The following is a 12,307-nucleotide window of genomic DNA, read 5'->3' as shown; positions in this document are numbered from 1 at the left end:
CACTGAGAATGTGAAGACACTCTTCGTAGGCATTTCATGAAACGATGCCTGGCAAATCGGAAGATTAAAATCTTGTTGAAATAAAATTTTAGAATGGAAAATGCACAAGCTAGTAGAGAGGCAAAATGATAGCTTGTTTTAATAGAGAGCTGCTAGATTCTTCAGCGTTCCACGTTTTTTTTCCCCCCTGCAAATGTCAGAGCACGGTTTTTACCAGGATATAAGTAGATTACATAATAGAACAAACTATGAAAGGTGGGCTGAAGACAGTGCCCCCCTCCCCGCCCCAGCACACCCTCCCCTCCAACAGGCAGCTGAGCGCTCCGCTCCCCCACTGTGTCTGCAATTCACCAAACTAGATAAGCAGACACAAATGAGTCCCTATCGAAGCCTCTCTGTACTTTAGTTTTCATTTTGTCAACAGATATGTCAACAGATATTTCCCAGTGCCTCCCACAGAAGTGGGTGCAGGGGAGGATTACCACTTCTATTTCCCTTTATTCAGAAGGCATTAGGCTGAGTGGTGATCGTGTACTGTGATTAAGGCAAAACCTATTTAGCCACAGAAAGTTCTGGAACACGATAGGGATAAACTATATTGAAATGAATTATGTCTAGATAATATGGACACATGAAATCCTGTAGGTCGAAGGTCTATTTATGTTATTTGGTGGATAAGAAGAAAGGCAGCAGCTAAAGGTGATGGTGGAAGGCAGAAGCAGACATAACTGACGTGTAACTTACTGCCAGAAACAATTACTCAGCTTGTTAGCAAAGGAACCCGAAGAGATTGTTCAAGCAAGTTCATTAGGGTATAATTTTCTGTTGAGAGTTGGCTTAAGATAAATAAAAAGCCTCAAAGTAGTAATACTCGTTATTTTTGTTAAAACAACCATAAGGATATGATTGAAACTGCCTTTTTAATGGGTCATCACATTCATTTTTAGCATTTAAAAATTCGGTTTTTAGGAGAGCCCGGGTGGTTCAGTCAGTTGAGCATCCGGCTTAGGCTCAGGTCCTGGTCTCACAGTTCGTGAGTTCGAGCCCCGCATCACAGCCGGCTTCTGATCCTCTGTCCCCCTCTCTCTTTGCCCTTCCCTTGCTTGCGCGCTCTCTCTCAAAGATAAATAAAATCATTTAAAAATTCAATTTTTAGATATCCTGGACCCCATAACACAAAGAGAATGAAAGGAAGTACTACTGTGATTTATTTCCTGGCTCACAATTGAGATTTAATAACCTATTTGTAGAACCTACATAATTCACATTAGCAAGGAATTCTCTTTCAAACCACAACACCCCCCCCCTTCGCCACCCCAAACTAAATGAGAATCCTTTAAATCTAAGTCAAAGCACAGGGCATTTTGTTAGGTGTACGACAAGGGCACGACCCCAGCAACTCTTGATGTGGAAGTCATGTTTGTATTGATTCCTCCGTATTCTCACAAAAAGACATTAACTTAAGAATTAACTTAACATGAGAGAGGATGACAATTGATTTTTTCTTTCTTTCTTTTTTTTTTTAATAATTGAAGAGTCCTTTAACGTTCTTAAAGTTAGGACATACTCTAAAGGGAGAAACTGTATGCACCCGCCAGGAAAAAAAAAAAACGTTCATAGAAAATTTTGGGTAAGAGAATGAATGGATCTTACTTCACAGCCGTCTTGGTGATCTCATCAGTCAACATGTCTCGGACCCTGCAGTAAAGATTGGAAATAGGTGCAAGAGTTTATGTTAGAATAAGAGCCCAATCTTTTTGCTTATCCATCAGTTAATAAGACCCTCTGGCAATGACCCCAGGTCCTAAAACTGTATGTGTGGAATTGTAGTGTAAGGTGAAAACACTATAATATGAACTTTATTTCAAAGAGTTTCCTCTGCCTATTCCTTAGGTCACTTATCCGAGGCGGGGAAGAAGGTGCCTGTAGACACACAGTGTTGTGATGATGTCATCTCTTAAACTGAATGGTGGCTCTACTAACATTCTTTATATTATATTCTTAGATGAGGCCTTTGGGAGGTCCTGAGGGTGGACCCCTCATGCATGGGTTAGTGCCCGTAAGAAGAGACACAGAATGCTTGCTTTCTCTCTCTGCTTCCCAACATGTGAAGACACAAGGAGAAGGGGACTGCCCGCAAACAAGAAAGCAGGCCCTCACTGGCACAAGACCTCTGATCTCGATTTCTCAGCCTCTAGAAGTGTGAGAAGTAAGTTTCTGCCGTTTAAGTCAGCCATCCAGTCTATGTATTTTAGTTACAGCAGCCCAAACTGATTAAGATATTCTCTCTTTTTACGCAGAAGAGCTCACTAAAACAGCAATTTACTATTTCCAAGTTGTAGATAAGGGCATAGTTGCTATGTACGTATGTAAAATAAAATTTTAAATGTTGGTTATAAAATCACTCCAAAGTTGAAAGAAAATGATTCCACTTGTGGATCTGAAGATTGTATACTCAATCCAAATATTCAGAAAAATTTTTTTTAATATAAAAGCCCTGAGATATAGAAAAGAACACCCAGTGACCGCCAATATTTACATTTTGAAGAAGCAACCACAGATAATTTCACTATATAGTTTCATAAACTCAAAATTTTTATAAATACGATAAAATTTCCACAAATATAAATTATATCGGCACTCTTACTGTCACCAAAAATACTTAAAAATCTTAGTTATTCAGCCCTCTCTGAGAATGACTCAATCTTAAGAGCCAAGTATATCTACCATCTTCAAAGAAGAAAAAGCTCTCCAGCAATTGCCTCATTTCATTCCTTCTCATGCATCAGAACTTATTTAATAGTTCATCTCCTTCCACTCTCTCTAGACCCCTCTACAATCTGGCTTTTGTCCCCACAGCTCCACCAAAACAGCCCCTGTCATGGCCGTCAACGACTTTCAGGAGGCCAAGTCTCTCCTAGTTCTCAGTCTCCACCTTTTGCAGCCTCCCAGCACCCTCTGACACAACTGACTGCTCCTTTCTTGAAATATTTTATTCCCTCGGTGTTCAAGATTCCATTCTCTCTTGGTTTTCTTCCTCCATCACCGATCACTAATTTTTCGTGTGCTTTGTCGGTTCCCTCTTCATCTACCTCACGTCTAAATGTTGAAGTGTTCTGAAGCTCTTCCCTCTGACCTTTTCTCTATCGCTACTCATTCCTTAGGTGATCTTATCCAGCAATCAGGATTTTAAATGCAGCTGATATGCTGATCATTCCCAAATTTCTATTTCTAGCCCTGATCTCACCCCCTAACTCTAGATTCATATCGTCAACAACATACCTGATTATCTCCAAAGTGGAGGTTTAATTATGTATCTGAGGCTTAGCAAGTTCCAAACCTGATTCTTCCCCTACGCAGACCTGCTTTTCTATCGTCGTCTGCATCTTAGTAAAGGGGAAGTCCATACTTTTCGTTATTCACGGTCAAAATCTTGGAGCTATCCTTGACATTCATCTATCACATTCTTCCTTCTGTCTCTATCTATTTTGGAGAATATAGTCAATATGCGACTATACATTCACCAAATTATCATTTTTAGAAGATGAAAGTCAAACTTTATGCAAAAGATCGTCACAAAGAGGAAGTGAAATCCAAAGTCTTAACCTCTAATTTTAAATTCAATGTCATAATGTTTTAAGCTGTGTTGCTATTTTTAAAATAAATCTAGAAAATGTCACTTAGAATAGAATTATGTAAATATACACACATGCACACGGAGCTCCTGCTTTTCTACATACGCCAATTATCAGTAAATAAATCTAAACTCAAGCAAGCTTTGAATAGATTTTTAGATTAAAGAAACCTGTGGCTGCAGGTAAAGCAATTTAGATTCTGGGCACTTTACCTAGATTTAGGCTGCTGCCACATTAATCTGACAAGGTTTTCTTCCTAACCCATGTAACAATTTAAATTGCTTTTAATGTTCCAGCACTTACACATTTCTAGATAATACAGTGGGAATTCACCAAGGGACGTCTGCCAAAGAAATTAAAGCCCTGATGTGGTAAAGTTGCTCCTAATAATGAAGATGTCTTGGGGAGAGGGAGGGAGCATGGGAGCAGAGGGGTATTCCTCGACTAAATGTGAGTTAGGAAGACAATGGATTGAGTGGGGAAAACAGAATCTTTCACTTGAAAGCATATAAAATAATCAGTTATGGGGGGGGGCGGTGAAGGGAAAAGCAAACCATTTCCACGCTGCTGTAGAAAACAATTTAAAGAATAATTAAGATTTATGAATAAAACTCTACTTGTGATAGCCAGGGAGAGGGTGGAAAATCCACCTATCAGATTTTTGGCCTCTCCCCCTTCGGGCAGGTAGGTAAGTGACAATTCTCCACACACGCCTTTAAAGCGGCCACGTTCTCCCTCATCGTTCATTCCGCACGGCGAGCACTCATTCCCAGCAGAACAGCATCCTCTTACCAGAGCCAGGCTGTGCCTTTTTTGTACTGCACCTCCTCGGGTCCTTCCTTCCCATGTTTCAACTGCAAATCCAGTTCTCCTATTCTGCCCTGCAGGACACACAGCATCAATCAGCATGCAGACCCCGTGGCCAAAATGACCCTGAAATTTCTTTGTAAGACACTGAGAACACACATAGCCTTTCTCAGTTGGCCTTTGACGTTCCTAATAAAACGTTAGATTATAAACAAGGATGTGTGAGGAGAGAGGATTCTATCACTGCTTTGGTATTTCAGCGCTCACCAAAGAAGTTTATCCTGGAGAAGCTGTGGGTTTGGGAAATTTAGTGCACAGCACTTCATTTGGGAAAATCTATTAAAAGCAGATTTGAATTCCAAAGGTCCGGTTAAAAAAAAAAAAAAAAAAAAAGAAATCCCCTTTCTCATAATGATCTGTGTCCTCAGCAGATAATTTGAACTGACACTGTACCAAGACTGGGGTCTGAGCACCAGTATTGTAACAGAATGGTAGAAAAGGAGGGTAATCACATGACACGTAAGAGTCAGGTAATCTACAGGGGCGCCTGGGTAGCTCAGTTGGTTAACTGTCCAACTTCGTCTCAGGTCATGATCTCACAGTCCGTGGGCTTGAACCCCGCATTGGGCTCTGTGCTGACCATGCAGAGCCTGGAGGCTGCTTCGGATTCTGTGTCTCCCTCCTCTCTCTGCCCCTCCCCTGTTCGTGCTCTGTCTCTGTCTCTCAAAAATAAATAAAAACGTTAAACAAATACTTTTTTTTAAAGATTCAGGTAATCTATAACCAAAGCTATTCTTAAACATCTGCACGTTGCATTTTTATTTCTTGAACTTATAAAAATTGGTACGTTCAGCTTCTACACATAATAAAAATGTAGCTACTCTTACCCCTTTAAGACCAAGACCTCCAGATATTATTCTATTTTCTTTTACACTCAGGATCATTTTGATCAGCTTCTTTCCCCTCTAGTCTATCAACAATTACATTATTTAAATATACTGAAAATACTGGTTTATTGATGAGCCCTACATTGGACGAGAACTTCCTGTGCTTTGTGTTACTGAGTGATAGCTCCCACGCCATTTTCAAAAGTGGTCGTACAGCCTGCGTTCTCACTAGCAGCCAATAAAAGTTGTAGCTACTCCACATTCTCACCAACAACTGGAATTGTCAGGCTCTGAATTGTTCCCGTTCGGGCAGGTGTGAAACGGTGTCCATTGTGGTTTTAATCTTCACTTCACCGTTTACCAAGGAGATGTGAAAACCTTTGCATACGTTCGTTGACTTTTAGATTTCCTATTGGGCCCATTTTTTTATTGGCTGTCTTTTTCTTACTGATTTTAGAGTTCTAAGGTATGTTTCACAGAAGAAAAGTGTATATCCATATATACCCTAGAGGGAGAAGCAATACAGCTTGACGAGTAAAGGAGGTAGGCTCTGGAATCAGAATGCCTTGTTCTAAAGCCATGTCTACCTGCTTGCTGTATACATTCAGGCAAGTAACTTCACCTCTCTAAACTTCAATTTCCGCATTTGTAAAATGTACCTAACAACTATCTCGTGGCATTAGAGCATGTTAAATAACGTGCAGAAGTGTCTCTTTCGAGTAACTACCATTACCAGGTTTGTTGTTAACAACAACCAAAAAAATCCCACCTCCCTTTATCATCGTCTTATGAAATGATCTTTCATGAATATATATAAACTCTGTTACCACCAGTGCGTGAGCTCACTGAAGGCAAGGACTGTTTGTCAGTCTCAGGGGTCCTTGTACTTAGCACAATATTGATATTGGCCTCCCAGGGGGATAGGCAAAATAGAAAATCGTATTTATTGCCTGTCTCTGCTAGTTATGCTTCTTAAATTAGCCTCTTTACTCCTAGGAACATTTACTGGCCACAGTGCTTTTCCAAAAAAGATAAGCAGTAGGGAAGGAAAAGGCTAAAATCTGCTTAGAAATAAACTAAAAAACAAAAGAGCTTTGCAGTATCTGCACAGCCTATTGAAAAGACCTGCTTTTCTCTATCTCCGTAGCCATAACCCACTACACCATCGACTATAACTAAGTAAACTTCGTATTTCTTCTTCCAAAGTCTCTTGCTTCTCTCAACCCCCTCTTCTGGAAGGTCCTTCTCACCCTGTCCATGTTAGGCTGTTTATTCAGAAGCACTTTGCCCCCTAAGTCTCTGTCTGTCGGTCACTGAGGTGCAGAGGTGAGAGAGCCTCTCTGTCACCTCTGCTTCTGTGGTTAAGGGGCAAAACCACTCACTGGGGGAGAAGACACTGAAATGATCACCTGAATTGAGATTTCGGGATTGCCTGTAGATGCTGATTATTTATCGATCCTTCTTGCGTTTTTGTTAATCTTCAGCCTATGTAACCAAGAGCTTGCTGATTACAGTGAGTAATTTCACCTAGCTCCAAACCTACACATTAGAAACAAACATCTCTTACCCACGGTCAGAGAGAAATCTACCCGGGTCACCATTCCTGACCCTGGTTTTGATTTTCGATTATTTCACAGTTAGCTGACCAACTCAGGAAGCAAAAGTCTGCAGTCGGCCTGCTTTAGAATTCCTCTCTCTAGTCTGAGGTCATATTCACAAGAGCCCTTTATACAAAGGCTGGAGACCTTAACCAACTCAGCGTCCCACAGGGCATCAAGGGAAAGATGGCTATAGAGGCCTCCTTCCCAAAATGGACTCTGAATTGTCAATCGCTTGTGTCTACCTATGTTTCCCGACCATAGTGATGTCGTGTGGACCATACTGATACGCTTAAAATGCAAAATCCGACGTTCTCGTGGAAAAAAATTAGACGAGGCTGGACGTCGATGCCCAGGCAGAAGCCACCTGTGGTGTCCAAATCTCAAACTTACCCCCATCACAATCAAACCCCCAGGAAATAAGGTAGAATGTATCTTCCGGCATATCTCTTAGGCTTAACTGAGTAAAACATGCGCCTCCTCTAAATGATCCTCTGGTTTAATGCTACAAAATATGTTGAGCACCAGATGGAAGTAACTGTAACTCTTGTACAGAAGAAGTATCCTCCAGGGCAGAAATTCTTGATATAGACTGGGAGTCTGGCACGGTTGCTCTAATTCTAAGATACCATAGATTCTGTTGAAGTGTGGGGGCCTGTTTCAAAAAACTCAAACACTTAATATGCATCTGTGTGCATGTTGCCTAAAAAGCTTCCCTGTACCTTCAAATCATACTGAAAATCTTAAAGCCTATACTTTCAGTTTCATTTCTTTGGTCACCTGTTCTCAGTGGAACTGGACCTAACCAGAAATGCAAAGTAGAAGGATCTTTTTTTTTTTTTAATTAAAAAAAAAAAAAACTGTTTTAACGTTTATTTGTTATTGAAAGACAGAGAGAGAGAGAGACAGAGCATGAGCAGGGGAGGGGCAGAGAGAGGAGACACAGAATCCGAAGCAGGCTCCAGGCTCCGGGCTGTCAGCACAGAGCCCGACGCGGGGCTCGAACTCATAAACTGCGAGATCATGACCTGAGCTGAGGTCGGACACTTAACCGCCTGAGCCACCCAGGCACCCCTAAAGTAGAAGGATTTTAAATGATAAATAAGCAGAGAGGCACGCTATCTATCACCCACCACAGGAGAAAGGCAGGATAACTGACGTGCATCCCTAAAAATACTCAGCTGGCTTTTCATGCATAGCCCTATCCTTTAAAATATTACACCGATTTGCATTATTTGTTGTTGCAACGAATGACAGTGCCAGGGAAAGCGCATGCTGCAGTGGAAAAGGCTGAGGCTCAGGGGTCACAGACAAATCCTGGTGTAAGTTTCAGTTCCTTCTCAGGGGCCCAGTGGTTTCTGCCTATTGGGGTTTGTACCACTGCCTTGCTTTCCTAGCTAACCCTGCTTTTTCACCTGTAATCCCATCATACATGGGGTTAACAACACCCACTTCAAAGGGTTTCTGTAAAGATTCATTGAAATAATACGTTAAGTGTTGGACACACACTAGTGACTCAATAAATGGTAGCTCTTATTATAAGAAAAAACCGTTTTCTTTTTTTAAATCAACTGTAAGTCATCTGCATGAGTTATACCATAATCCTGTTCGATTTAGCCTTCCTTATGCCGAGAGCTAAATAAAATTCTCAGTTCATTCTGAGGGAGGAGGAGTTATTCTTGCCTTCTTTCTCTGGGCGCCCGTAGGACTTTGCACATCCTCTGTTAAAGCCTCAGAGATGTTGTACCAACATTGCTGATGGACATGTCAGTCTCCCACACTGGCCTGGGAGCTCACTGATAGGAAGGAACGCTTTATTCTCCTTGGTACCCCACGCACTCTGCACAGAGCCTGGCCAAAGGTGCGCCACAAATGTTTACTGAAGGAAAACACTGCAAAATTGCGTAGAGAAAAGGCGATGGGAGAAAAAGTGCCTACTCTGGCCTGCACTCTCACTCTTCTTGAATAAAAACTATAAGTGGTTTCAGGGTGTGTATGAGTAACACAAAATCCTTCACTCACACACCTACTCAAAACTGAGTGCCCAGATGCCACCCAGGACAAAAGAGGCGTGGAAGCCGAGCCAAAGGAGATCGTGGTTCTAAAAGAACATCTTTAAACTGTGGACTCCAGGGGCGCCTAGGTGGCTCAGTCCGTTAAGCGTCCGACTTCAGCTCAGGTCACGATCTCGCGGTCCGTGAGTTTGAGCTCCACGTCCGGCTCTGGGCTAATGGCTCAGAGCCTGGAGCCTTCTTCCGATTCTGTGTCTTCCTCTCTCTCCGCCCCTCCCCTGTTCATGCGCTCTCTCTGTCTCAAAAATAAATAAACGTTAAAAAAATAATAATAAAATGTGGACTCTAGTGTAGTTTGGGGAACCATCTAAAACACTGCTGCTCAGAGTGTAGCTGACAGAGTAACTATGTTGAAATTACCCGACAGCTTGTTCAGGTTCCTGGTCCCCTCCTCAGTTCTGATGAATCAGAACCTCCGAAGATGCATCACTGTTTTATACATCTTAGACTCAATAAAATATGTTGCAGCAAATTTTCAATTTGAGAACACCCATGCTAAAATGCTTAATCATTCTTTCCCCATCTCCTTCCCACTCTTCCCCCCTCCATCTTTAAAAAATAATTTTTGGGGGGGTGCCTGGGTGGCTCAGTCGGTTGAGCTTCTGACTTCAGCTCAGGTCACGATCTCGCGGTCTGTGAGTTCGAGCCCCGCGTCAGGCTTTGGGCTGACAGCTCAGAGCCTGGAGCCTGCTTCGGATTCTGTGTCTCCCACTCTCTCTCTGCCCCTCCCCTTCTCAAGCTCTGTCTCTCTCTCTCTCTCTATCAAAAATAAACATTAAAAAAAATTTTTTTAAATAAAATTTATTTATTTTTAATAAATAAATAAAGCGGGGGAGGGGCAGAGAGAGAGAGGGAGACACAGAATCCAAAGCAGGTTCCAGGCTATGAGCTGTCAGCACAGAGCCCGACGCGCGGCTCGAACCCACGGACTGTGAGATCGTGACCTGAGCTAAAGTCGGACACTTAACCGACTGAGCCACCCAGGCGCCCCGAAATAAATAAAATCTTTAAAAGGGGCAGGGGGGGTCTAAGATAGCACAGTGGAGGGGCATGTAATCCAGTTTTGGAGGGGTGGGCCTCATAGATGCCATCTTAGATAAAATGATCTAAAGAATAAGTAGAAATCAGGTGGGCCTTGAGGGAATGGCAGTTCCTGTTACAGAAGGAACAGTGTGTAAAAGTCAAGAGGTTAGGGTAGACGTGCTGGGTTTGGGAAACAAAGAGGTTTAGCAAGGCTGAAACTCAAAATTCAGGGGAAGGGTTAAGAGATAAGGCTGGAGTTGTAAACGAGGCCAGCCCGAGGAGGCACAGGAACAAGGGAGACGATGAACTCCGTCTGGGACACGCTTACGTCACGGTGCTATGGGACAGCCACGGGGGTCACCTGGGCCATCTAGGAGATCTCCGGAAGCAGCAGGATGGAGGAGAGGAGCACCCGAGAGGGAGCTCTGGACAGGCCACAGGGGGAAGACATCAATATTTAAGCCTGACGTGCAGCTGGGGGCCCGAGGGGCTCAGTCGGTTGAAGTGTGTGTGACTCTTGACTTCGGCTCGGGCCATGAGCTCACGGTTCGTGAGATGGAGCCCCCGTCGGGCTCCGTGCTGAGTGTGGGGTCTGCTTGGGATTCTCTCTCTCTCCCTCTCCCCAACTTGCTTTCTGTCTCCCTCTCTCAAAGTCAACATTTGAAAAAACTGAGTGCCATTATGTACATAACTCACATTCTTTTACGAGCAGAAATAAGCACTGCGTTGTCCTAAGGGCTTTTATATTAAATACGTGTTGGCAGTGAAATGTGAGATACAAAGGAGACACTCGCTATGGCAAAGGATCCTACGGTCCCCTTACCTGTAAAATGGCATGGTAGGCTCGACTCATATACGCCAGCCAGGCCTGTGGCAGGAAAATCGCACGGTGCCACTCAGAAAGCTGGATGTGAACCTGCGGGGGAAAAACACACCGCCACGTAAGTTAGACTATGCGGTATGAAAGCAGAATGAAATTCTTCCCTTCCCCTTATTTAAATGATTTAGATCCTAAAAACAAACCGAATGAGTCTAGGATCAGAACCACAAATAAGATCTTTTGGCTGCTTTCAAAGGAGAAGGGTTTCGAGCCCTGTAAAGACAAAATAAAAGCAGCCTGGAATTTTCTAAATTAAAGCAAGGAGAATTCTACAACAGTAACAAGTCAGGACGCGTGCGTAATACAAACGTGTCCCTGAAAGTTAGGGGGAAACCCTGCGAAGCCTCTTGCCAGTGTCAGGAAACCAGGTATCGTCTAGCCAATCCCCCCCCCCCCCCCCCAACCATTTTCAATGAAAATAAATATTGCTCACATCCCGGATTTCCAATAGGACAGTTTCGGAAGTAATGACCTGAAAGGGGCGACGGAAACATCACGCGTAGAAACCACGACAGCAAGAGGTGCAAACGGACAAGTGCACGGGGCAACCGGGCACACCGCTAGACCGGCGCCCTTTCATCAGGGTGGGTGAACAAGAGAAAGAAGGTATGTGCCAACACCGAAGCCTTGTTTCTGAAGAGAGGCCCAGACAAAACATCGGGTTTTCATAGTCATTTCTGTTTCTCCCCATTAGTACAAGGCTATCTTGCAACAAATCTTCCCAAGGCCTGCTTCTGTTAAAGGAAGATCGTTCAAGAACAACAGTCAGCGTGCATCGCGTTTCACATTTCCTGTAGCTCATCTCATCCAAACCCAAACACCTGAAACGTCAGCGTGGGTCCCACAGACCAAAGACGACGACAAACAACCAGGCAGGCAAGTGTCCACAGAATTGCCCCAGAATCATGATAACTGGGAGTGTGTTAAGGAGATTTTGCTGTATTAGAGGAATTAATTTTCTCAAGGGCTTTGTGATAGGGAAGCGATGAGCCTCTCTGAATACAGCTCGTCCCCAGGGCCTCTGGTATTTTCTGTAATCCCAGTCTTAGTGCGGGCCTACTATACACAAGCTACTACGAAAGGGCTCTGAGGATTATCTTTTTTTTTTTTTTAATTTTTTTTTAATGTTTATTCATTTTTGAGACAGGGCATGAGTGGGGGAGGGGCAGAGAGAGAGAGAGAGAGAGAGAGAGAGAGACAGCATCTGAAGCAGGCTCTAGGCTCTGAGCTGTCAGCAAAGAGCCTGACGCAGGGCTCAAACTCACAGACCACGACATCTATCATGACCTGAGCGGAGGTCGGACACTTAACCGACTGAGCCACCCAGGTGCCCCAAGGCTAGGATTATCAACCGATCTATGTCTGCAGAGATCTTTCTAGCGGGAGAGTCAAAAATGGGCACAGT

The 12,307-nt window shown here is 43.3% G+C and overlaps 1 protein-coding gene across 6 annotated transcripts in view; it reads right to left on the bottom strand.

The window, feature by feature from the left end:
• FOCAD (focadhesin) overlaps positions 1-12,307 on the bottom strand; it is a 319,096-nt gene that overhangs the window by 74,365 nt on the left and 232,424 nt on the right. For all 6 annotated transcript variants that reach the window (XM_053907986.1, XM_053907983.1, XM_053907987.1 and 3 more), the window contains 3 exons: positions 10,846-10,938; positions 4,428-4,516; positions 1,654-1,698 (listed from right to left, as the gene is read on the bottom strand). In XM_053907986.1, coding sequence (XP_053763961.1) covers positions 1,654-1,698; positions 4,428-4,516; positions 10,846-10,938 — 227 coding nt within the window. The remainder of the gene's footprint in view (positions 1-1,653; positions 1,699-4,427; positions 4,517-10,845; positions 10,939-12,307) is intronic.

Source organism: Panthera pardus, unplaced genomic scaffold, assembly GCF_024362965.1.
Source record: "Panthera pardus isolate Hobbes unplaced genomic scaffold, ASM2436296v1 HiC_scaffold_20, whole genome shotgun sequence".
In the NCBI taxonomy this organism is placed as follows: Eukaryota; Metazoa; Chordata; class Mammalia; order Carnivora; family Felidae; genus Panthera; species Panthera pardus.
The sequence above is the reverse complement of the archived record's forward strand: the minus strand, read 5'-3'. Positions and strand labels throughout refer to the sequence as shown.